Below are 26,161 nucleotides of genomic sequence, written 5' to 3' on the forward strand. Positions count from 1 at the left end.
GTAGATTAGAGGGAACAAAGGCTGGGAGGAGGGAGACCGCTGGGCAGTGAATACAGCTGTCCAGGGCGGGGGCGGGTGGGAGGGGGTCGTGCCAGGAGCCTGGGCAAGGACGGGAGTGGTGGAGGGGACAGAAGGGGGAAGACAAGGCCTGGGATGAGAGGGGTTACGAGGAACAGGTGGGCGACCCAGGTTTCAGGCTGGGGCCACGGAGAGAAGGGTCCCTCTGTGCCGTGGGGAAGAGCCAGGCTCGGGCATCACAGCCAGAGCTTGGCGGGCAGGGGGGGAATTAGTCACTTGCTGACTGGGGGCCACCAATGTTTTCTAGGGGACAGTCTGACAGCAGGAGTGTGGGCCATGGACACCAAGCGAGGATGCCACTGAGGGGCTGAAGGGGACAGGTGCTGGCTGCTGTGTGCCCCCCGACCCCCCGTCAGTGCCTCAGTAGGACTGTAATCGACTTCCAAGTGCTTTCATTTCTGCTGCAAGAGGCCGTCTTTGCTTAAATGTCACAGACATGAATGACTAAATACCCTGAATAATAAATCGGGAATTCATCTCCAGTTTAAATTATCCTTTGAAGCGAGGTTGTCCAGGTACATCTAAATCTAAGAGCTAAGATGCTTAGGATTAGAAAAAATGGACAAGAGCAGAGCTGATGTCACCCATGAGGGGCTGGAACCTGGCCCCAGGGACCGACCCTCCCTTGAAGAGCTGCACCCCGAAGACCAGGGCCCACCCGTGCAGGGTCGTACAGTGCCTTTGCCTGACGGGCCCAGTGGAGCCCACCCCCACCCCGATGAGGGGTCCCGGGAATGTGTCCCACGGACGGGGAGGAGATACAGAGCATGAGGCTAGAAGCCCAGCTCCACTTCCCGCTTTCCAGCCGGGCCCCTCGGGAACAAGCCTTGACCTCCTGACCTACGTGAGGAATGACGACCAATGACGGCCACCAAAGAAAACCCCTGCTGGGGGTTGTCAGGGGAAAGGCCTGAGGCCACCTACTATTCAGTGAGGTGCACACCTTCAGTGCTCCAGGGATTATAACCCCGTGATGGCCCCCTGGAGGCAGCCACCAAGCTGACCAAGGCTCTGTGGGACACCTCGGAGGACACTGAGACGGAGACAGATCGCAGCCCATCTCTTCTTATCGGCTGCAGAAAGGCAGGGCATATTTTTTATCGCCCAGACAGACTGGCCTGGGAAGCTCTGATATTCAGAACTCCCTCCCTCCCTTCATTATCCAGCCCAGGAAAACAAACACCAGCACCCGTGCATCCCGCTGGGGCTCCTGCAAAGCCAGCAGGAAGCTGAGGGAGGTGGCATCTTAGACACAGTTTGCTGCTTACAATCCGAGCCCTAATTAGTTGATTTGATAGGAGAAGATGAGGAATATTCTGATCACAGAGTGTTTTATTAGAAGTGTGCAGATGAGGCCTGCCTAAAATTGATGAAACTCACAGAGCCATAAACCTGGATGCTTTCAGATTTAATAAGGAGAAGCCTGATGAGGCAAATTAGCAGCAGCAGCAGTACCATCAGCAACAGCATCATCACATTCATCACCGTCACCACCATCCTCATCACTATCCCCATCTCCATCACCTTCATCATCACCATCATTACCATCATCGTCACCATCATAACCATCATCACCACCATCATTTACACCATCACCATCATCACCATCATCACCATCACCATCATCACCATCATCACATTCATCACCATCCCCATCTCCATCATCTTCATCATCACCATCACCATCAACATCACCATCATCATCATCACCACCATCATCATCACCATCATCACCATCATTACCATCATCATCACCATCACCATCACCATCATCACCACCATCACCACCATCACCACCATCACCACCATCATCACCATCATCACCATCACCATGATCACCATCATCATCACCATCACCATCATCATCACCACCATCACCATCATCACCACCATCACCACCATCACCACCAACATCACCATCACCATCACCATCACCATCATCACCATCATCACCATCACCATCATCATCACCACCATCACCATCATCACCATCATCACCACCATCATCACCATCATCACCATCACCATCATCATCACTATCATCACCATCATCACCATCACCACCATCACCATCATCATCACCACCATCATCATCATCACCATCATCATCACTATCATCACCATCATCACCATCACCACCATCACCATCATCATCACCATCACCATCATCATCACCATCATCATCACCATCATCATCACCACCATCACCATCATCATCTCCATCATCACTATCATCACCATCATCACCATCCTCATCCCCATCATCTTCATCATCACCATCATCACCATCGTCACTAACAGCAAGCTGTCCCCTGGTCCCAGGACCCTGGAGAGGGAACAGCTCTCAGGCACCCGCAGAGGCCTCCCTGACATGCTGGGAGTCGGCCCGGACCTCAGGCCAGGAGGAGGGGTAGATGCAGCCTCTGTGCCCAGACTGAGCGAACTATGGCCCGCAGGCTAATTGGCCTGCGGCCTGTTTTGCAAATAAAGTTTTATTGGCACACAGCCACACATTCATCTAGCATTGTCTGTGGCTACGCTCATCCTAAACAGCAGAGAGGAGGGGCCGTGACAGAGTCCCCGTGACCCTTTACAGAAAGAATTCGCCGACCTCTCTTCTAACCTAAGGCACGTGGGTCAGGCGTTTTCCTGAGAGCCCGGCCAGCTCTGGGTCCTCCTGCAGCCATTGGCCAGGGGTGGGGACAGACCTGGAGCAGGTACAGTGACATCAGCCAAACTCAGTCCCATCAGTAACTCAGAATGCAGACGACCAAAACGTGTCACCTCTTCTAGTAAAAGCCACCCGCACTTTCAGAGACCATCCTGTCCACAATTATTTCAAGTGACAGAAAACATGTTTATTCAGGGCAGGGTTTTTTCATGATAAATATGCCTGAAATCTCCTGGGGGTGATTAAGGGATGTTTTCTCTCTCAGGCTTTAGTTAAGAGGCACGTGTGGGCACAGATGTTCCACCAGCCAGGGCCAGGCCTCAGGATGGGCATTTTCCTGGTGCAGCTGGGCACGGTATCTGGAGGCTCACAGAGCTACTCAGGCGCAGATGCCCAGGGTCCACCAGTGAGCACCCAGCTGCATGCAGATGCCCAGGGTTCACCAGTAAGCACCCAGCTGCATGCAGATGCCCAGGGTCCACCAGTGAGCACCCAGCTGCATGCAGATGCCCAGGGTCCCCCAGTGAGCACCCCCCCACTGGGGGGTCCACCTCCATAAGAGGGAAGCCAGGCCCCTGCTCCACAAACACTTCCTGCAGCTCAGCTGAAGTGCTACCCCAACGCCAGCAGGCTGAGCCGCTCTCCTGTGCCAAGCAGAAGGTGGCACATGAGCAATGGCTGTTTATGCCCCTGAGGAGAGGGGCTCAAGGCAGAGGGGATGCTGGCAGGAGAAACAGGTAAGTGATAACGGCCTGCTCCCGGGCAGTCCACCCTGGCGGTCTTGCAAAGCACTGTCCAGCGAAAAATACAACTAACTCTGCGAGGGGCTCATCAGGGGAAGGCTTAACTGAGGGTGAGCTATCTGAATTGGGTCTTGAAGGGTGCATAGGAGTTTTCCAGGGTTGAATAGGTAGAAGCAAAGTGGAATTTCAAAGTGGCTGGAGGAGCCTGGGCTGGGGGTGGTCAGGGACTGGGTGGGGAAAGGACCTGGGTTTAGGCAAAGGGTGGAGATGTCACCCAAAAAGATGGAAGCATTGCTTCGGACGGGGGAGATAATGCTGATGGCAGAGAGGACAAGCAACGGGCACAAACCTCGGGGGCCCCAGCAGCCCTCTAACCCGCCCTCTGTTCCTCCAGGTGGTGGAGCCCCCCACCCCCATTCTGCTCAGTGTAACCTCCACACCTCACTACCCTCCAGACCCGAGTTCCTTGAAATCTGAGGAAGAGCAGGAATCTGGGAAGGAAGAACGGCCTTGACCCCGAGCGCCGAGGAAACTGTCGCCCGCGAGGCTGGAGAAGGCGTGGGGCCGGGTGCCCGGCGGGCGCTCCCACTGACCTGGTTGTAGAGGGCGCAGATGTGCAGGGCCGTGTTCCCCGAGGCGTTCTGGGCGCCCATGTCGGCCCCGTAGAAGAGCAGGTGCTCCAGGTGCTGCACATGCCCGTATCTGCAGGCCTGAAACGGCAACAGTCCAGGCTGTGGCCGCGACACCGCACGGGGGCCTGTGGAGGGGCCCCCACATTCCTTCCAGTCCACCCAAAGCCCAGAGGTACGACCCATCCCTCCCCAGTCTCAGCGGCCGGCCCCTCAAAATGCAAACCAGGACGCTCCATCCCTGGCCCAGCTTGTCCAAGCTCCCCCTCCCCGACCCGCACCCGGGGGGGGGGGGGTGAACCAGCCAGGAAGGGCGAGCACCCCTGCGGTGTCCAGGAGAAGGGAGCCCCACCTGTCCTCCTCTGGGCAAGGGGCACCCCCCAGTGTGACTCGCCCTCTCGGAGCCCTTCTAGGGGAGACGTGTGTGATTTATGAACCAACTGGGGCAATCGGATCTGGACCCATTTTCCAGAACCTTCACTGTGAGCCTCTATTCTCACATGTAAGAGGAAACCCTGCTCCTCGAAGGGTTCTTGCGAGAATCGTGGGATGGGGCCCCGAAGGGCTCGAGCGCCGGGCCAGCCCGCCCCAGCCCTGCTTGCAGGGAGCAAGGGGGCCCCAGCGGCGACAGGGCTGCTGTCCGGCTTGGCAGAGAGTCCAGCGCAACTTGTGGGCCTGGGGAGCAGGGTGTATCCAACCGACCCCCGGCCCCATCCACCCCCGTACTTCCTGGGCCCCTCAGGAAAGGCCACCAGGAGGGTAACGATGAGAGGGGTGGGGGCGTGGCCTGCGGGCGATTACGACAGTGACGGGCGTGGCCACTAGACGCCAAGGGCTTCACATGAGTTTTTTCACTGAAGGGTGTTGAGAGCTCAATGAATCGCAACTGAACCAACTTCAGAGATTAGCCAACGACCTCAGAGAGGGTAAGTCACCCGCTCAGGTGACCCGGCCACGCTGAAGGGCGGTTTCCACTCGGGCTGCACAGCATCCAGGCCGGGACACACCCTCGCTTATCCCAAAACAGTCAAACAAACACAGAGAGGGAGGTGGGGAGCGAGCTTCCTCCCGAGGGCCGGCACATGTGTCCGGCCGCACACAGGGGTGCGTGGAAACGGGGGCCCGGCTCCTTGGCTGAGCAGCTGACCTCTCGCGGCCGGGCCCCTGGACCCCCGAGTTGGGAGCTGGGGCAGGGAAGGTGCCGGTGGGTCTGAGGCTACTTAGCAATTAAAACTACAGGTGACCCCTTAAAGTTCTTGGGTGGTAGGAAGCATTCGGGTATTTTATACTCTATACTTCTTTGTTTTTGAAAGATCTCCATGTTGAACAGGTATTTCTTTTGCAATCAGGAGAAAGTACAAGGGTGACTGGAGTAACTTTTAAGATCCTTTGCAGACATGAGCTCAATAGCAGCGCCCTCCCGGGGTCAGCCTGTAGGGCCGTCGCCTGGAGGAGCCGGGTGGGAAAGGCTCCTCCGCAATGGAACACCCGGCCTGCAGCGCCCCGAGAGTTGAGCAGCCCCCCTACCCCTGCGGGCAGGCCTGGGGTGGGCACCCGCAATCCCTGGGAAGGAAGGGGAGCCAGACCACTGCGGGGAGGCTGGCCACGCCCCAGGGTGCTGGACAGACGGACAGACTTTAATTGCAGAACCAAAAAACCCCAGAACTCCAAGGTGCTTCGCCCCAAAAGGGCGGAGGCAGGAACAGCCCGGCCCAGGCCGCGGGCCCTTTGCTCCCGCCTGACTGCGTCTTCCTGGGGCAGCTTCTGTCTGAAAGCCCAGAGGCTGAAGAGCCAGACTTCAGCGTGGGAGGAGCTGGGGGAGCCGGGCTCAGGCAGCCGCGGGCCCTGTGGCCTTGGGCGGGTCACTCACCCTCTCTGGGCCCCGTTAACTCGTCTGAGAAGTGGAGACAAGCACGTGTCTGCCAGGGCTGCTCCCGGGTAAAGGAGACGGTGCAGCCAGGGCTGCTCCCGGGCATGAGAGCCGGTGCAAATACCGTGTCTGGGTGGCTAACGGAGGAAACAAATTCAGGACAGCACAGCCCACCGCTCTTTGCAAGCACCTGGCCTCCCTCTGTTCACTGACTGTCACCGCAGCCGGCAGATGGGGACAGCAGGACTCAGGGGCAGTGACTTTCCTGTGGTCGCTTAGAGGGGGCTTTCCCGGACTTGTGTGAAAAAGGGGCCGACCGCTAGAGGGCGGTGGACAGATCGCAACGAGCGAGGCTGGAGCAGGCCCGGGAAACCCCCGGCGAGCGCAGAGCTGGGCCCTTTCGCGTGTCCTTCACGCGGCCGCAGGAGCCCAGCGCCAGCCCGTGGCCAGGCCGACGTCCAGACTGGCAGCGCCTGCCGGGGCTTCCACCGCCCTGCCCCCAGCCCGGCGGCCAGGTGACAGCCCCTCTGAGACAAGGGCGACTCCTTCCAGCACCGTCCTCAGGAAGCCCTGAAGACCCGGAGCTGTGGCCGCTGCCCAGGTCTGGGCCCTGCGGCCCCTGGGTCCCTGGAGCGGCTCCTCCCCGGCCCGGAAGCTGCCGTCAGGAGCAGCACTCACGGCGGCCGGGGCCCAGCACCACCGCGGGCAGCGCTGCCTCGTCCTGGACGGACGTTGCAAACCCCGGCATGACCCATTTTGAGGGCACAGCCGTGCCGGGAGAGCCCCAGGGGCCAACGATGTGACATTCCCAGGAGAAGCAACGGCTTCAGACCACAGACCACAGCAGGGGAGCCAGACCCGTCAGAAAACAGGAGGGGGTCCAGTTTGTCTGACCACGAAAATCATGAGGACAGACTCGGAGGTTGAGGCCTGGGCACGAGTGAGCCACGGGCTCCGGAGCCACGGAGGGCAGGACAGAGCCCGTCTTAGGAAAGCCAGCTAGAGGCGGGTCTGAGATGTGCCGAAGGGGCTGGGGGGGTGGACAGGCCGAGAGGCGCAGGGGCTCACGGCTCCCACAAAGGGGACACTGATTCCTCCAGGGCAGCCGGCCTCCTGCAGAAATGCAACGGGCTTGCCCACCTTCTAGTCCCTCCAGGGGAGTCCGAAATATGCATTTCTGCGTAAATACGCCCCAGGTACCTAACGCCAGCGGCTGATTCAAATGTTTTAGGAAAACAAAGCCCCGGGATCCAACCTGCGCGGGCCCCGCCCACCCGGGGGCAGAGGGACCAGGGGCCGTGTCCGCAGCGCCGCGCACCTGGTGGATCTCGTGCCAGCCGTTCTCGTCCTGGCAGCACACGGCCGCGTGCTCGTGCAGGAGCAGCTCGCAGCAGTGGGGGTCGCCCCCCACGATGGCCGTGTGGTACAGCGGCGTCAGGCCGTAGCTGTCCTTGTAGTCGGGGGAGGCGCCCAGCTCCAGGAGGGTCTAGAAGAAACACCACGGGGGGGTCAGCTCCGGCCGCCCCGCGGACACCCGCCCGTGACGGGAACGGGGAGAGAGGACTGGGAGCGGCAGATTCTAACAGCGAGATCACCAGGTCCGCTCCCGAGCTCCGGCTGGAACTGTTTGGGTCGCCCAGGGTGGCTGCTGTGATTTGGGGAAGGGCAGGGGGCGGGGGAGACGCGGGGATCACACGGGGAGGGGGTGTTCTGCGTGCGAGGCGGGCTCAGGGTACCTTCAGGGCCACCTGGTTCCTGGTCCGGGCGGCCTTGTGCAGAGCCGTCATCCCATCCTTGGCGCGGAAGTCCAGGTGCGCCCCGCCGTTCCTGAGGGCCTTGATCACCTCCACGGGGTCCTCCAGCTGGGCCGCCAGGGTCAGGGGCGTCTCTGAGGGGCCCAAGCGCACACGCTTTAGAGCGAACACTTGGGGAGAGCGGCCAAGTCTGGGGCTCACTGAGCCGAGTCTCCAAGGGACCCCTGGAGTATTGCGTTCCCCACAATGGAGCATTAATCAGACATCAACAGAAAACCCTGCCAGTGCGGCACATGGATGGCCCCGGAGGGCATTACACTAAGTGAGGTAAGACCAACGGTGGGGGGAAATACAGGACTTGCAGACCCAGAGAAGGGGCTGGTGGTCGGCAGGAGCGGGGGGGGTGGGGGCAGGTCAAGTGGTCAAAAATGCCCGCTTCCAGTTATAAGACGAGTAAGTCCAGGGGCGTAACGGGCAGCGCAGTGACTACAGCGTGTACGGGAAAGTCGCTAGGAGAGCAGATCTTAAAAGGCCTCGTCCCAGGGAAAGAAACTGTAGCCACGTGGGGGGAAGATGACAAGGAGGCTTTCTGTGGTGGTCCCTTCACAATATACAAAAATAACAAATTGTTACATTGTATACCCAACACTGATACAATGTTGCAAGTCAACTTTATCTCAATACAGCTGAGAAGAAGAGATTAAATAAAAGTTAGCACTCACGTGGAATTGTTACAAGAAACAAAGAAAGGAAAGAAAAAGAAACACCAGCCCCAAATGTCACTAATGGGGACACTGAGAAACCCAGGCCATTTCACCCCACACGGTTGGGGGGACTCGATTTCCAGCAGGGGGGGCAAGGCCTTGGCATGTGCGTGCCCGTCTCCCCTGGCGGGTGCACCGCAGCCCAACACGTGTCATGACCCCCTTGTTCGTTCGTTCTCTCGTCAACGGGCGCGCACAGAGCAGCTGCCGAGCGACTCAGGTGGCTGGAGCCACGTGGGAGCAAACACAGGCTCACCCGGGACTCGCGGCGCAGCGAGAGCCCCTTCACCCCGCCGAGCTCGGCTGCCGCACCCACGTGCGCTCGGGACGCAGGGTCCCTGCACCTCGGTGAGCCCCCCGAGGGCCCGGGGCCGCGCTCACCTCCAGTCTCCAGGTCATGGAAGTTCGGGTCCAGGCCTCGGTCCAGCATCTTCACGATTTTCTCCACCGAGCGATGCTGAATGCAGTCCATGCATTTTTTCAGGTTGGTCTAAAGAGGAAAATAAATGAGCATGTGTCTACGAGAGGTGTCTACACAGGAGGCGACGCCGGGGTATCGAGGGGGCTCCGGCGGGCGCCGTGTGCGTGGTGAGGTCAGGCTGGAAGAGGAGCCCGCGGCCCAAAGAGCCGTCCCGATCCCAGACGACGGCGCGGACAGGGCGCCGGGAGCGCAGGTGGCGACCGGGCCGTACCTTGGTGTGAAGCTTGGCCAGCTGCTTCTCGTCCGGGTGGGCCTGTTTGTACACCCGCTTCTTGTATCGGAACTGGCACAGAAACAGGAGAAAAGGACAAGTGAGCATTTCACACGGGTCCTCAGAGGAAGACCAACCTCCTCGGCTAGTTCACCGAGGCGAGGGCTCTGCAGCAGACCCTCCCAGGTACAGGAACGGCTGTGTTGGCGCCACAGGGCCCAGGACACACGACCGGCAACCGCTGCCGAGATCCTGCAGCCTGGGCTGAAAGGCGAGGGAAAGACACGAAAGCAACCCAAAGAACAAAGGAGCCAAGATCCTCCGCTGAGGAGCGGGCCCCCTGCCCTGTCGGCTGTCCTTGGCATTATCGGGGATCTCGGACCCTCGGTGGCAGTCCGCCTGCCATTGGCGTGGCCTTGTCAGTAATCACGGGGCCGCTTCTCACACCGAGGCTTCTACACAGGCCACCTTTACCGAAGCTCCCTGAGAAGTCCCAGCCTGGGGGAGCCAGCTCCTCCGTACCTGCAGCCCCTCCTCCCACACCTGAAGCCCCTCCTCCCGCACCTGCAGCCCCTCCTCCCGCACCTGCAGCCCTCTCCTCCACACCTACAGCCCCCTCCTCCCGCACCTGCAGCCCCTCCTCCTGCACCTGCAGCCCCTCCTCTGAACCTGCAGCCCCTCCTCCTGCACCTGCAGCCCCCTCCCAGACCTGCAGCCCCTCCTCTGAACCTGCAGCCCCCTCCTCCCGCACCTGCAGCCCTCTCCTCCACACCTGCAGCCCCCTCCTCCCGCACCTGAAGCCCCTCCTCCCACACCTGCAGCCCCCTCCTCCGCACCTACAGGCCCCTCCTCCCGCACCTGCAGCCCCCTCCCAGACCTGCAGCCCCTCCTCTGACCCTGCAGCCCCTCCCGCACCTGCAGCCCCTCCTCCTGCACCTGCAGTCCCTCCTCCCGCACCTGCAGCCCCTCCTCTGAACCTGCAGCCCCTCCTCCACACCTACAGCCCCCTCTTCCCGCACCTGCAGGCCCCTCCTCCACACCTACAGCCCCCTCCTCCCGCACCTGCAGGCCCCTCCTCCGCACCTGCAGCCCCCTCCTCCGCACCTGCAGCCCCTCCTCCCGCACCTGCAGCCCCCTCCTCCGCACCTGCAGCCCCCACCTGGGACTTCGGAGCCCCAGTTCATTCCCTCAAGCAGCTGCGTCTCCTCTGAACTGGAAGCTACATCCTAGGAGCCGAGGAGCCCGTGCTGCGGAGACGTGGTAACAGTGCCCAGAGCGGAGGCGCGTGTCACGGCGGCTCCCTAATTCCCCAGCACCCTTCGCCGGCTGCCTCTCCCTGCGCCCTGACCCCTTTTGCAGTAAAACCTGCTGGGGCGCTCTAGGGCACCAACAGTCTGGGGGTGACTAAGCTCCTGAGCTGAGACCTCGGCTCCAAGTCCAGCCCCACACGGTCCCGTCGGCCGAGAGCCTTTGGCTGGACACGTTCCCCACCTCAGACTCCGTCTCCTGATCTGTGTCATGGAGACGATAACATGAAACCCCAGGGTGGCCGAGGCGGCTCGAGAGCACCGGGCACAGAACTGATGATGGACAGATGCTGTGCATCCCTGCCCCACTCCCCCGGACCCCATCACGGTCCCAGGAGCTGAAACAAGAACAGGGGGTGACCACCCCCCATGACGGTGAGACGTAAGGATGAATGACCCCTTCGTGGCAGCCAGAGCGAATGACAGAGCCCGGCCACGACACCCAGCCGGGTGCTCGCCGAGCGCAGAGGGCACTGCTCCGTGGAAACCCTCACGTGGAAAACTTCCTGTGCACCTCACAGCCTCCCGAGAAGGCAGCGCTCGTGCTCCCCAATTTCACAGCCGGGCCTGAGTCTCAGAGAGGCTGGGTGGCGCGCCCAAGGTGGCACAGCGGCCAGGCCTGGACCATGTCCATCCGGTGCTGCAGCCCACGTGCCCACGAGGAGGGTGAGCACCCCGGGCTGGACTCTCGCATGCCAACCTCTCAGCCTCGGCTCCCGTGAGCACCGGGGCAGGACGCCGAAGGGGGGACACAGGTGGCCGCTCCCCTAACCCCACACACAGCCCGGCCCAGGTTCCACGTGCTGCCCCGGGAAGTGGGTGCAGGCAGTGAGGGGCCTTGGTCAGGTCCAGGCTTCGGATCAATAGCAGGTGCCGGACCCTCCTGGTCTTCTCACAATTTTACTGTCATCATAGAAACTGTCAGCCCCCGAAATAGATGTTCCTCTATTGACATCTCCCACTGGGGCATAACCTCCACTGACCAGAACAGTGACTGTCTTGTGCACGCCGGACCTGCCGAGAAAGTGTCTGGCGCTCGGCAGTCCTGTATCGAGGACCTTCCGATGGACGCCCATTTCACAGATGAACAAACTGAGGTCAGAGCGGCTGCACCGCACGGCTCCCAAGTGGCGCCCGTCTCTCTCTCCCACGGAACCCTCTCCCTGGTCCCACACAGGCCCCACTGAAGCGGGGATCCCCAAAAATCTCAGCTGCAAAGTCACCGTCAGACCCCAAAACGGGCGGAGGAGGCGTGACCTTGGCTTTGACCTTGTGCCCACGGCACCTCTGACGACAGAGCCGTCTCCCGTGGCTGGGAAGGTTGCAGAACCCCTGCGACGGCCACACGCTGGCTGCGACCCACACTTAAGCTGAAATGACTGCGGCCCCTGAAGACGGGCGACCTGCTTCGCAGGAAGATAAATGACGCCAGCGCTGGCGACGCGAGCGACTGTCCTGACACCCGTGGGAACCACTTGTCCCCTTGGGGCGCGGCCGCTAGGGCTCACAGGCAGGGCTGGGTCCCACTGCATGTGGACATGGATAAGGCTGCCCCACTTGTGTCTCTGCCACGTCACCACGGAGGCGCAGGGAGGCTCAGAGAGCCCCAAGTCATCCCAGAAGGGAAGTCATGCTGCGGGTGCCACGGGAGGCCCCCAGCCACCCCACACCCAGGCGCAGGGAGGCGGATTCGGGGGGCAGAGGCCAGCCTGTTCTGCACCCTGGGGCTCACAAGCCCACGGTGTGCTCACACCACGGCTTCTGTCCCACAGACCGGTCACATCCGTCAGAAAACAGGAGCCTAAGGACTGCCCGACCCCTGGGAATTCCCACAAAACCAGGGCACCCCCAGGACCCGCACGATGCTTTAACACGGGGCGTCTCAGTCCGTACCTCCAGGGAGGGGACGCCCTTGCCCGCGGGCTGGGGGTACTCCCGCAGCAGCCGCTCCTCGTCCAGGAACTTGCCGTCGCGCCCGTTGCTCGCCGGCTGGAACAGCCCGTAGTTCAGCACGTCCTTCAGGCTCTGGTTCAGCGAGCACAGGATCCGCTGCTTGGCGACCCACACCGTGGCATCGGGGTCGAAGCGGATGCACTTCTGTGGGGACAAAGGAGTGTGGTCAGGGACCAGGTGCCCCCCGGGCGGCCCTCCTCGGCGCGGGGCGAGAGGTGGCAAAGGCGTTTCCGTCCGGGACCCCACAGCTGCTCTGGGTGGAAACCAGATCCTCTCGTCGCAGGGTGGAGATGTCAGGTCACCGGAAAGGGGGAAACGCTGAGACAGAGACACTGGTCTCCGTGGCCTTGACTCTCCCCAGGGACTCAAATCTCTGGTCGTCAGCGACCACCCAGCACCGGGCGCCTCTCTCACCGCCCTGGGGCCTCTCAGACCCCAGCGCTCCTCAGGACAGGCCGTCGCCCCTCCCCACCCAGATGAGCCCGACTCGGTGGGTCCGGGTGGGGCCCCAGGACCTGTGCGTCTCCAGGTCTCTCAGTGAGGCTGCGGCCACTGTCCGGGGAACACACCTGGGGGACCATGGCTCAAGCGAACCGGACTGTGACTTCATTTTCACATCGGCTGTTTCAGATGCAGACGGACATCCCGTGGGGTCCCCTCGCCGGTGGGCAAGTCCGGGGCGCGAGCGTCTGTGTGCCACCCACGCTGACTGCACACACAGCTTCAAACACGCGGACACACGGTTCCCAGACCATCAAGGGGACAGTTACAGCAAAACCGCATCGTCTGCCACGAAAGCTAGACTTACAGGGAGTTAAATAGTGTCGACCGAGTGCTTACAAGCCAACCAGGAACACTGTCCGAAAACAACAGTGCCACTGAGAAAAGGGGCCACTCAACATGGTCGCGCCCCCAGGTCCCTCCCCTGAGACTCCCCCACAGGCCAGGAGAGCAAGCGCCAGCCAAACCCGCTGCTCGCTGCGCCTCCAAACCTGGATGAAATGAAAGCTGGGGCGCAGGAACGTGCTTTATCGCTGGGAAAGCATCAGAAATAAACGAGGTTGGACTGGCCATGAGGCCGGAGCCAACTTCCCGCAGGGCGAGTCCGCGTGCGCCAGGGGCAGAGGCCTGCCACTGCCCTCGGGGCTCGGGGGGCCCCCCCAGCTCGGTAAGGCAATCACACGCCCTCGACAAGGAGCTCGGTTCAGCAGGCGGCCAGGAGGCCCGCCGCCCAGGAACGTGACCCCTTTGGCCCGAACGCTCCCTCGGTCCCTCTCCAATGTCAAGGCCTGAATTCCAGGGTGACGCTCGGGCGGGCGGGTGGCGGCCGGTTTAATTCGCTGACTTCCCGCCTCGCCGTCTGCCCTCGCCTGAGGAAGGGGAGTGCCGGGAAACGCCAGCACAACAGAGGGGCCTGTCAGCTGTGACCGCGTGGGGCCACAGGAGACTCCCAGTTCCCGGTGGCCCCCGGGTCCACGACACGGACACCGAAGCCAAGTTCACTTAGAAACCAGTGTCCGGGGACCTGAGGCTCCTGCCAGCAGTGAGTGCTGCGCGGCACACAGGCTGGGGCAGTGCCCAGGGAAATGTGGGCACTGTGGGTGATCGGAGGGGCTGGTGTCCACGCCACATGCCAGGAGGGCCGGGGAAACTGAGCCTGGGTGGCTCACAGGCCAGCCCTAGGTAACGAAGAGACATCATGCTCCAAAAAAACGCCAGGAGGGCTCCCTGGAGAAACTTCTAGAAGGAGCAGGAGGTCAAAGGTCAGGTAGGCTTGGGTCTGCGTCCGGTCTCCCTCTGGCTTGTGGGACGGGGATCTATCATTTGTTTCAGGCATTTTCAGGGCGAGAGATGTCCGGGAAGACTCACGGGGAGTAACGGGAGTGCTGCAAAGACAGCCCGGGCGCCAGGAACCCAGCCCTCGGCCGCGGCCATTAACAGGCTGCTTGAGGAAACCTCCCCCCTGGAGCTTCTGTCCTCTGCAAGGTACCAGCACCGAGTGGGTGTGGCAGGGGGCAGGAGATACCTGATCAGGGATCTTGTCCCTTAAGGAGCTCAAAGCCTAGCGGAGATATGGTAATGGTGGTGATGATGGTGATGGTGATGATGATGATGGTGATGGTGGTGATGATGGTGATGATGGTGATGATGATGATGGTGATGGTGACAATGTGATGATGGTGATGGTGACAATGTGATGATGGTGATGATGATGGTGATGATGATGATGGTGACGGTGACGATGGTGATGGTGACGGTGGTGATGATGGTGATGATGGTGGTGATGATGGTGATGGTGGTGGTGATGGTGGTGATGATGGTGATGATGGTGATGGTGGTGGTGATGGTGGTGATGGTGGTGATGGTGGTGATGGTGGTGATGGTGGTGGTGATGGTGGTGATGGTGGTGATGATGGTGGTGATGGTGGTGGTGATGGTGGTGATGGTGGTGATGATGGTGGTGATGGTGGTGATGGTGGTGATGGTGGTGGTGATGGTGGTGATGGTGGTGATGATGGTGATGATGGTGATGATGGTGGTGATGGTGGTGATGGTGGTGGTGATGGTGGTGGTGATGGTGGTGATGGTGGTGATGGTGGTGATGATGGTGATGATGATGGTGGTGATGATGGTGGTGATGATGGTGGTGATGGTGATGGTGACAATGCAATGATGGTGGTGGTGGTGACAGTGGTGATGATGGTGGTGATGATGGTGATGGTGATGGTGACAGTGGTGGTGATGATGGTGATGGTGACAGTGGTGATGATGGTGATGGTGATGGTGACAGTGGTGGTGATGATGGTTATGGTGACGTGGTGATGATGGTGATGGTGATGGTGACAGTGGTGGTGATGATGGTGATGGTGACAGTGGTGATGATGACGGTGGTGGTGACAGTGGTGGTGATCGTGACAACGATAGTGATGACAAGGATGGTGGTAGTGCACATACTTGCACACCTCTGAGGGACAGCCAGCACCAAAGGCAACCCACACCACAGCTCGGTAATTTCCAAATGTCACTGTCCAAATGAAATAACACTTTCAACCCTGAAACTCTCAGAAACCTCACTTCAGAGCAGAGGTGCTGGGAAAGGGCCTCGCTCTTGGATCTAAGGTAGAAAATTAAATATTGATGATTCGGGGGCATGATGCTGGCACCTTCTGGATAATTCTTATCAGCTTGGGACAGCAGGGGAACAGGAGTTGTCTGCTCTCGCCAGCATGGCCTCTGAGCCACCCTGGGGGATTTACAGAGATTTTCTACAGAATGCAATAATTCTAGAACAAAGCACTCTCCCCAAACATCATTTTCTCAGAGAGATTTAAGTGGGTATTAGCTCAGCAGAAGCAAAAGAGCACACGGGGTCAGGCGTCTGTCCTGTGGGCTCTGAAGAGCCCGGTGAGCCAGGTCCCTCTCCTTCACACAGAAAAAGTTATTCTAACAGCTACCAGGACGGTCCAGCATAGAATCCTTACAACACACAAAACTGATGCTGGATAAATTTTTTTGTAATTATTCATATGAAAATAAAGCCTCTCTCAACCTTTAGCAAGCTGCCACGTGAGACGAATGACAACCAACGTGGTCAAGACCCAACTGTCTGTGGTTCCTTCTGCTGGGGGGCCCCTGAGCCTTCCCCTTTGTCATAAACAATTTGTGACTCACCGATGTCCACTGAAGGACAGTGACGTTGACTATCATCACCCCATCAAAGGTAAAAATAAAGGCAGAGGGAAGGTGGGAGCTGGGGGAAGGGTAGCTCTCTTTGGCTTTAGCAACCAGTTAATAAAACCACAAAGAAAAACCAGATTCCAGGCCTTCTTCCCCTACCCCCAAAAGGTGATCCAAATGCATACTATGAAGAACATAGCAGAGTGACTTAAAGTAGAGATCAAAGACACAAACCATGTTGTTCTATAATGCAAAAGGGTGCTGGCTGGCTGGCTGGCTGGCTGGCTGGAGAGATGGATGGAGAGATGGATGGATGGATGGATGGATGGATGGATGGATGGATGGATGGATGGATGGAGAGGTGAATGGATGGAGAGGTGGATGGATGGAGAGGTGGAGAGATGGGTGGATGATAGATGGACATGTGGATGGATGGATGGATGGATGGATAGATGGATGGATGGATGGATGGATGGAGAGATGGATGGATGGAGAGATGGATGGATGGAGAGATGGATGGATGGAGAGATGGATGGATGGAGAGATGGATGGAAGAAGAGGTGGAAAGATGGGTGGATGATGGATGGACATGTGGATGGATGGATGGATGGATGGATGGATGGATGGATGGAGAGATGGATGGACATGTGGATGGATGGATGGATGGATGGATGGACAAGTGGATGGATGGGTGGGTGGATGGATGGATGGATGGATGGATAATGGATGGATGGATAATGGATGGATGAATGGATGGACATGTGGATGGATGGATGGATGGATGGATGGATGATGGATGGATGGATGGATGGATGGATGGACATGTGGATGGATGGGTGGGTGGATGGATGGATGGCTGGATGGATGGATGGATAGATGGACATGTGGATGGATGGGTGGATAGATGGAGAGATGGATGGACATGTGGATGGATGGGTGGATGGATGGAGAGATGGATGGGTGGATGATCAATGGATAGATAGAAGGATGGAAGGGTAGATGGATGGATGCAGGGAGGGAAGGAGGGTGGAAAAATGGATCGATCAATGGATGAATGGATGACTGATAGATGGACAGTATCAATAAAGACAAATCTCAAAAATCTAATGCCAGGTGGGAAAAATAAGTTATAAATGACAAGCCCAGTATGATATGAGGTCCATACGTTCTGTGGACACAGCAACACAACACTCTGTAGTGGTCACTGACATATACAGAGAGAACAATAGACAAGGGGCCACAGTGACTTCATGACAGTGTGTGCGGGGAGCAGAGGGACCGGGCAGGGCACGAGGAAGGCTCTGACTTTATCAGTAATGTTTTAATCTTATGATTGAAAAATGATAAAATGTTAACCACCATCAATTCTGTGTTTTAGATACACTGGTAGTTAAGAAATTATTGTTTGTATTTTTCTGTATTTTAAATTTTGTCTAAAGTTTAAAAAAAACACAAAAAAACATCAAACCGAGACCTGCCGCATTCCTCGGCCTCTGGGGGGGGGGGAGGGTCCCTGGATGGACTGGGGTGAGCCCTGGGCCCTGCCTCACAGACTCAAGGCTCTTGAGCCAGGAGCACTACCGACGTCATCTCCTGCTGCCCACTGAGTCCCCTTTGATGACTTTTTTTTTAGGCAAATCATGTGCTCAAGCCAGGATCAGGAGAACTCATTTTATAGTTAAGTTTAAACCCCAAACAGGCTTCCTTTCGGTCAGCAAACCAGCAGGCGAGAGAGAGAGGACATCCTGGGGCAGGAAAACCCTAAAACAGAACGGCAGCCCCAAGAACGAGCACACTTTTTGATACAAGTATTTTTCTCATCTCTACGGCGCCTGGGTCACTGAATGACACGTGGTGACATTTAATGGTGACATTTAAGGTGTCGATGGGGTAGGGAGTGGTCTTGGGGGCAGACCTGAGGCCATGGGCTTGTCTCCGCCAGGGGAGACGGATAACAGAGGATACGAGGCCCGGCCTCCCGTCCGCATGTCGTCAGAATCCATGGACACGAGTGTCCAGCACAGGCAGACAGGGGACAGAGAGCAGGCGGGGGGGGGCAGAGGGGTGGGACTGGCTGCTGAGGGGTACGGGGCTTCCTTAGGGGGTGATGGAGATGTCCTAAGGTTGACTGTGGTGATGGTACAGACACCTGGGAATTTATTGAAAACCAGTGATTTGCGCGTTTTCAGTGGGGAAGACGCACGGCAGGTGATTCTCTCAATGTTGCTGTTTTTTTACCTCACCTGAGGCCTGAGGATATTTTTTCTATTGCCTTTTTTTTTTTAGAGAGTGGAGGCAGGGGGAGAGAGAGAGAAACATCGATATGAGAGACACGTTGATTGGTTGCCTCCCGCATGTGCCCCAACCAGGGCCGGGAATTGAACCTGCAACCGAAGTATGCGCCTTTGACTGGAATCGAACCCGGGACCCTTCAGTCCGCAGGCCGACGCTCTAACCACTGAGCAACACCAGTTTTTAAAAGAAAAGAAACCAGGCCGGACACGATGACTCTGAGACCGAACGAGGCGGCTCCCGGCCTTTGGTTTCCACCCAAACTATAAAAAGGGGGCCTCGGGCCCTCCCGGGCTTTCCGCTGGTGGTTTTGGTGTTTGCTGCCTCCCTGAAGCAGCAGGTGTCGCCTCCAGGGAAGTCGGGGCGGAGGGGCAGTGATGTGGCCCAGAGGGTCTCTCCGCCTCCCTCCCCTGCTGGGCAGACACCAGGGTGGCCCGGCTCCCGGATGGAAGAGCCTGGGTCCCTGGGTGTCCGTGTGGAGCAGAACCTCCACTCTCATCCCTGCGCTTCCCGGGGGCCAAGAAAAGACACAGAACATCTCTGTGCTAAGTGCCTGAGGTCTGGAGGCCTGTTTATTGCAGCAACGAGCTCAGCTTACCCCGAGGGATACAGGGAGAGAGGGCTGAGCTCCTGCATCGTCACCGTGAGACAGGAGGGAGGGAGCGAGTCTCACACGAAAACAAGGACTCCCGCCTGCCAGGGTTTCGTAATTGTTTAACTTTGCGGGTTTATGGGGAAGGGTCTGTCTCGTGGCAAAACTGCCTACGTTCGGCCTCTCTCCCACCCTGTTTCCCCTCATGTCCACGTTCACGTTCCGATGCAGTCCCGTGCTGTGGGTTTATGGGGCCTGCGCTGCTGGCTGCCCGCACGTCCGCATTTTAGAGAGAGGGGAAAGGGGGGGGGGAGAGACATCGAGCGGCTGCCTCCTGCTGGGGACTGAGCCCCCAACCCGGGCGGGTGCCGTTACCTGGAACTGAACCTCGATCTCCGGGTTCATGGGCGGGCGCTCACCACTGAGCCACACCGGCTGGGCTCACACAACTTTTCATAAGAGACGCGTAAGGACACGGGAGGGGAAACACCTGGCACGCCACGCCGCCTCCCGAGAGGCCGCACCGGCGCCGCCTGCAGGGCCGCCGGCTGAGTTCTGGGGCATCGATCGGGTCGCCCTGAGCTGGCACAGTTCCCTGCCGGAGCTGTCACGCCCGGAGGGACCCGGCCCTGGAGGTACCGGGCCACCCAGCAGGCCCCCTCAGTGCCGGACATGAGGCCTGGAGATGCCCGAGCAGGCGGCAGCCACCTGGTGGCACCAGCACTGCACGGCCAGTAGGTGGCGCAGCGGGACGCGCCTCCGTTTCCTCCGCCGGAGCCGGCGGCCGCCTTCCCTGTTGGTTGCCTCTGGGAGGGACTCTGCGGCGCCCGGTGCCCGGCCCGCCCGCCAGAGCGCCACCAGGTGTCTCCAGCACCCCACCCGCACCCTCCCTCGCACACCACCCCACACACAGCCCGTCACAGGTCCAGCCCCGTCTCCCCCACTTCCTGTGACTCGACTCTGAAGGGGCGAGGGTGCCCGCCAGCACCCACGACAGACAGAGACGTAAGCGCAGGTGGAAGCGACCCAGAGGCTCACCCCGAAGGCCACAGGCTGCAGGAGAAAGTGCTGTCCCCTGAGACCGGGTCACCCGGACCGGGAGAACTGAGGTTTCCATCATCAGAGACCCCAGCCCGCCCAGCCTGGCGGGGCTCCGTGGGGACCCTGGGCCCATCCCGGCCTCCCGAGCGCCTCAGGCTCCGCCGTTCACCCAGCGAGACCTGGACATCGAGACTCACAGGCACCCGGCGAATGTGCAGAGGGGGTGACGCAGGACACGGCGTCGGGCCCAGCCCTGGAGGGACAACCGGGAGTCCCGGGAGTCGGCCAGTGGGCAGTGCGGAGGGACAGGCCACACAAAGCTCCCACACCCGGGACGTGGGACAGAGCAGGGGACATGGGGCTCCGTGCACAGCCGAGCAGAGCGGGGGAAGACGCGGGGCCACGGGCGTGGCAGCCCTGCCGGCCAATACGCTCCCCGTGGGCGTCTGCTCCGGGAGGCGGGCTCCGCGCTGCAGGCCCGGCCTCCATCCGGGCACAGGGCAGGTGCTCGGGGGCCGGCGTGGATGGGGCACCAGCAGGGAGGACGGAGGGGCGGGCGGGGAGCCTGGTGGGGAGGGAAGGACGCGCCCTGTGGAAGCGACAGGCACCCCGGCTCACGTCGCACTCGCTACGGCGGGAAACGAGCGCCAGGCTCACCGTCTGCTGCAGGTCCCAGATGAGAATGCGGATGACCAGCGTGTTGCCCCGGCTCTCCTCCGTCCTGGGGCCGCCAGGTTTGGCCGCCGTGGCGCGGATGGTGTCATAGATGGTCTCTTCCTTGGAGCTGTCCGACTCCGAGCCCATGGAGTAGTCGGAGAAGCTCTGGGCCATCTCGTCCTCGCTGGACGTGGGGCTGCGCGGCATGGTGCCCTGCGTGGGAGGGGGGAGGGGAGCGTTAAACGGAGAAAGCCCGGGGTGGGGGCGCCGGCTGGAGTGAGGGCGCTCGGTTTCACCTGGGCACCCGCGGGTGTGGCCGCCGGCAGAGCCCCCCCCCGTGAGCCATCACAGACCCTAAAGGCAGTGAGAACGCAGCTCCCTTCCCCCTCCCCGCCCATGGCCTCCGGAGCCCAGGCCCGAGCCAGGCACAGCCGGGACCCAGGTGGGCGCCCTGCAAGCTCTGTCCGTGCTGGGAGCCGGCATTTGGAAGGAGCGCCCACTAGCCGTGGCCATGACCCCAGCTTGCAGCGGCTGACGGAAGGGTGTCTGGGGTGGTTTGAAACTTCCCGAGATAAGAGAAAAAGCTCCCTTTGTCCGTCTGAGGATGGAGCCGAGGCAGGGAGGAAACGCAGCTTTAGGTCCCCACGGTACCGAGTTCACGAGACGATAACCCGCTCGGGTCCAGGCACAGAGCAGGGGCAGGGAAACGCGCAACAGCAGAACCAAAAGCCGGGCCGGGCTCAGGAGTGAGACCGTCTCAGGGCCCAGGGCTGAGCCGAGCCGAGTCCTCAGCAGGCTGCAGCCAGGGCCTTGGGGTCCCTGAGCGTCCGCGGAGCTGGGGAGCAGCCTCCTCCCGATCGTGGGCAATAAACGCTCCCCAGCCAAGGCCCAGGGCGGGCACCAACTCCCCTCAGCACCCTGTCTGCAAGCACGCGAAGGACATGGAGACACCCCAGCTCTGGGCAGGGGTCCAGGAAGGTGAGAATCACAGCCCGCGAGAGCCGGGGCTGCCGGAGAGAGGGGGGGCACACCAGGGACTCCTCCTCCGCGTGGACTGTAGAGGGGTCAAGGCCACGCACAAGGAAAGATGCGCACGGTGGTCCCCTTGATAAAGGGCAAACGTGGGCCACCCTGCCGCCCAGGGCCTGCCTGGGTAGGTGTGGTCTCCCCCGCGGATGGCACAGGCCTGGGAGGGAACAGCCCCCAGGTGACACCCCCGAGGGAAAGGAGAGCGTCTGCAGGGGGAGGCCACACGTGGCACCGGCTGGGGGGCAGCGCAGTCCGCAGGCCGGGGGGCGTGGGTGGGGGAGCAGGGCCGAGGCAGCCGGCGAGACAAACGCGGCGCTCGGGCAGGGCCGCCTCCCTGCAGGGCCTGCAGCACCACCTGCAACATTCGTTTCCTTCAAGCAGGTCCAGCAGCGGCCACGGAAAGTCCGGCTCCTGAGGCTGAGGCTGAGGCTGAGGCTGAGGCTGAGGCTGAGGCTGGGGGAGGCTGAGGCTGAGGCTGAGGCTGAGGCTGGGGGAGGCTGAGGCTGAGGCTGGGGGAGGCTGAGGCTGAGGCTGAGGCTGGGGGAGGCTGAGGCTGAGGCTGGGGGAGGCTGAGGCTGGGGGAGGCTGAGGCTGAGGCTGGGGGAGGCTGAGGCTGAGGCTGAGGCTGAGGCTGGGGGAGGCGAGCCGCGTCATCTCCCCGCCTTTTCTCTCCGCGCTGGGAACGCGTCACAGGGGAAGGGAGGGAGGGATGGGGGGCAGGGAAGAGGCTCTGCCCCTGGTCCCGTCCGGGAGCCTCGGAACCGCCCAGCTGGGCAGCTTACCCCGCGGATTGCTCAGTCTGGGGAAACCGACGGCCGCCAGGGGCATGGAAGCAGACACCCCAGGGAGGCTCCGCCGCTCAGCCTGCCGGGTGGGTCCTGGGGCAGAGCCGCCAGGTGTACAGCCCCCAGGTGTGCTTCAGACCCACCCACCCCCCCGACTTTCCCAGGGACTCACCAGACACACAGACACAAGCCGCACCCACCACGGGAGACACAGAGGAGCCACCCCAGAGCCTCGCCCTCCCTGAGGGCATGGAGACCGGCACGGGGTCGGCTCTTTTTCTGCCCAGGGGACCCGGCTGCGCACGGGGAAGGGGCCGGGATGGCGGCACAGACCCTACTCTGTTTGGCCTGCACGGGGTTCTCAATGTTTCCTAGTCTGGGGGCTCTGCGTGGAAACCCAGATTCCTGGGTTATCCTGACCACTGGGTGTGGCGATGCTGGGGACTGCCACGTGGCACATGGGGGCGAGAGACCACTGCGGCAGCCTCCGGCCTGGCCGCCCTCTGCAGGTGTCCCTGGGGCCGCCCCGACCCAGTGTCCCCGGCACTGTCACTGGCAGGACCCTCCCGCCCGGCACCGGATCACAGACTCATCCCTCAGGCTGCGTCCTTCTGTCCTTCCCCAAACTCCCCTTCAGACCAGCACCAGCGGGGGGTCACCGGCCAGTTAACTGCCTCAAACAGCAGCTTTTCTTTCTGAAACAGAAATTCCAAACTTCACCCCAGCGTGGGTCTGACCTAAAATGTCAGAGCAAAGGGGGGAATCCGGCATCCACGGGCCAAAGGCTTAATGTCCTCCCCGCCACGAAAGTGGGAAACCCGGCGAGCAGAGAGGGGTGGCTGGGCCCGGCCAGTCCCGGGCTCCCCCGAGCGAGGTCCCAGCCAGCTGGCCACACGCTCGGGCAGCACAGGCCCACGCGGAGCCGGGCGCGCCGGGCGTAACCACACGGTGCGCGTGCTGTGCCGCCTGGGCTGCACCCGCGGGCGTAATTACAGCGCAGAAGCGACCGTGTGTTATTACGGCTTTACAATGCGGCGCGTGTGGGTCTGTGTGAGCAGTTACAGTGCATTATAACACGGGACATAAACGTGAATTACAGATGTTACGCCATTATATCTGTATGATTATTTCTAACCATGTCCCGGCTCCCAGGAAGCAAGGGCCGTGGTTCCCGCCTGGCGCTCGGGCAAGTGACTGGGAGCTTCAAACACACAGAAGGGCCGGGACGTGGAGCTAGCGGCCCGGGCGAGGCCCTGTGCCCATAACATCATTAAAAGCTCCCGGGTGACTGCGATGAGTCGCAGCACCGGGCGCACTCAAGCCGAGTGTGTGGCTGCAACTTTGAAGAACTTGGCAAGGGAGGGACACAAAAGTGCAACCAGCCTCGCCTGGGGTCGAGGGTCACGACCTGGGGTGTGGGTCATGACCTGGGGCTGAGTCATGTCTTGGGGTTGAGGCCAAAGGGGCCGAACCACAGGCCCCATGACCAGCCCTGCGAAGGCCTGGCCCCCCCGACGGGTCCTGCAGGCAGGGCTGAGGCCAGTCAGATCCGGGGCACACGCCTGGACGGCACCAATGCGGGGAACTGGCTGTTTTAACGTTCACTTTGCGGGCCACGTACAGCCCGTCTACAGCTGTGGCCTGCGGTCTGAGAGTGAGGCGTGTGCCACCCTGAGGGTCTCCTTTGTAGAGAAACACAAGAGGCGGGGAGATCGGAGGACGTTTAGGCTAAAATCAGACTCAACTCCAGAAACGAAGCTGACAACGGGAGGCAGGGCTCTGGGTCCCTCACCCCTCCTGCGACCCTCAGGCCTCCTCTGGCAAGGGACCCACCACGAGGACACCCGCCCCTGCCACTCGCATTGGCTTGGGGGTGACGGTCACAAAGGGGCCCATCTGCTACCAAAGGTGGGGTGCAGAGGCCCTGCTGGACGGGGCCGAGGTGCCGGGACTGCGTCCAGGGGCACACCCCCGTTCATTCCAGAACCTTCCTGGGAGCACAAGGCCGGAGACTGAACAGAGGTCCTGACCTTACCGAGCCGCCTGAGTACCTGGGTCAGCAGGTCCCAGGGAAAAGCAAACACCTGGGAAAACCTTTGCTTATTAACTCCCGGGCAGGACCGCGGGGACGCGGGGACGCCCGGCCACCCCTGCACCTCAGATAAGCAGCAAGTCCGTCTGACTCGGGACATTTCCCTGCAGCCCATCGGGCAACGCCGTGGGGGACACGGGCGCTGCTGGCTCTCTGCCCCGGTCCCCCCACTGTCACGGGGGTGGGCAGGCTGCGCAGAGCCGGGAGGGACGAAACGTACAACCTGGAAAACCCGGCTTCCCGGGAGGCAGCGCCAGCTCGGGGAGGGAAGGGCGGCAACGCCTGCGGGCACACTGCGCCTCAGAGAGACCCTCGGGCCTTAGACAGACACAGGCCGCACGGCCCAGTGGCTCAGGACGGGTTGGGTCTCGCCGCGCCTGCCAAGGTCCCTGATGGCAGGGACGCGGTTTAGCAGACTCCGTGCGCTGCCGCTGAGGTGCCCCAGGGGAGCCTGAAGCCCCAACGTGGCGCGGCCACCGGGCAGCCGGCCGACGCCCCTGCCGACTCTCCAGCCACGATGCAAAGGGGACACCCGCCCCCTTTGGGGCTCAAGGACCAACCAAACCTCCTGGCGGGAGCCTCTCGCCCTGGGTTCCCAGCGGAACAAAACCAAGGCGCTCAGCCTGCCGAGGGCGCCCACCCTACGGGAACGATGACAGTCGCAGGGAGAGCAGCTTCCCAGTAGCAGGATCAGTGTCGTGGGCCCAGCGCCGCGCGCTGGAGCCCTGGGAGCATCGCATTGGCTGAGGCGGGGCCGGTCCCAGGCCTGGGCCACGGGGGCACCCACGCCAGCCCGGGCGGGACCCGGCCCTGATCAGGCTGCGTGGGCATGTCTCGGGTGCCCAGCGGTCACAGACCCGCTGGCTGTCTCTCCATCTGGGCAAACCCTCCTTGCTCAGTCCCACAGCAAACCCCCAGGCCAGGGGCCCTGTCCGTCCTGGACGTGGCCTCCACCCCCGAAAGGGCACCCTGGTCCGCGTTTTATAAATAACTTTGATTAACTGGAAGATTTCCCAGCCACAGCACCCGCCCACGCTCAGCCCCAGGGAAGGGCTTTAGAGGGAAGGGACTGGCCCTGGCCGGTTTTGCTCAGAGCGTTGGCCTGTGGACTGAAAGGACTGAGGTTCGATTCCGGCCAAGGGCATGTACCTCGGTTGGAGGCTCCACCCCCGGCCCTGGTCGGGGAGCATGTGGGAGGCAGCCAATCAATGTGTCTCTCTCACATGGATGTTTCTCTCTCTGTCTCTCTCTCACCCCTTCCTCTCTCTCTCTAAAAGCAATGGAAAAAATATCCTTGGGTGGGGATTTAAGAAAAGCTAAGGGACTGGCCACCAAGCCCTGCTGTGAGCTCAGACTGTCAGAGCCACCCCTGTTCACACACGGGGACAGTAACTGCCTGTGATGTCGACTGAGTCACCAGCCTCGGCACAGCCCTCCAGGACGCTGAGCTCACATTTCTGCTCTTCTGCGTTATGAGTTTTGTGGATGATCCGAGAAAAATGGACCCTGGGGCTTCGGCCGTGCACCCTTCCCG

General features: G+C 60.8%; 1 protein-coding gene across 1 annotated transcript in view; it reads right to left on the reverse strand.

The window, feature by feature from the left end:
* Window positions 1-26,161, reverse strand: part of SHANK2 (SH3 and multiple ankyrin repeat domains 2) — a 253,985-nt gene that overhangs the window by 207,821 nt on the left and 20,003 nt on the right. The window contains exons 2-8 of the mRNA XM_081154001.1: window positions 20,722-20,934; window positions 12,402-12,605; window positions 9,202-9,273; window positions 8,891-8,999; window positions 7,728-7,879; window positions 7,310-7,477; window positions 4,086-4,202 (exon numbers count right to left, since the gene is read on the reverse strand). Coding sequence (XP_081010127.1) covers window positions 4,086-4,202; window positions 7,310-7,477; window positions 7,728-7,879; window positions 8,891-8,999; window positions 9,202-9,273; window positions 12,402-12,605; window positions 20,722-20,928 — 1,029 coding nt within the window. The 5' untranslated portion in view covers window positions 20,929-20,934. The remainder of the gene's footprint in view (window positions 1-4,085; window positions 4,203-7,309; window positions 7,478-7,727; window positions 7,880-8,890; window positions 9,000-9,201; window positions 9,274-12,401; window positions 12,606-20,721; window positions 20,935-26,161) is intronic.

The sequence above is a fragment of the Miniopterus schreibersii genome (assembly GCF_964146895.1).
Source record: "Miniopterus schreibersii genome assembly, chromosome: 12".
NCBI lineage: Eukaryota > Metazoa > Chordata > Mammalia > Chiroptera > Miniopteridae > Miniopterus > Miniopterus schreibersii.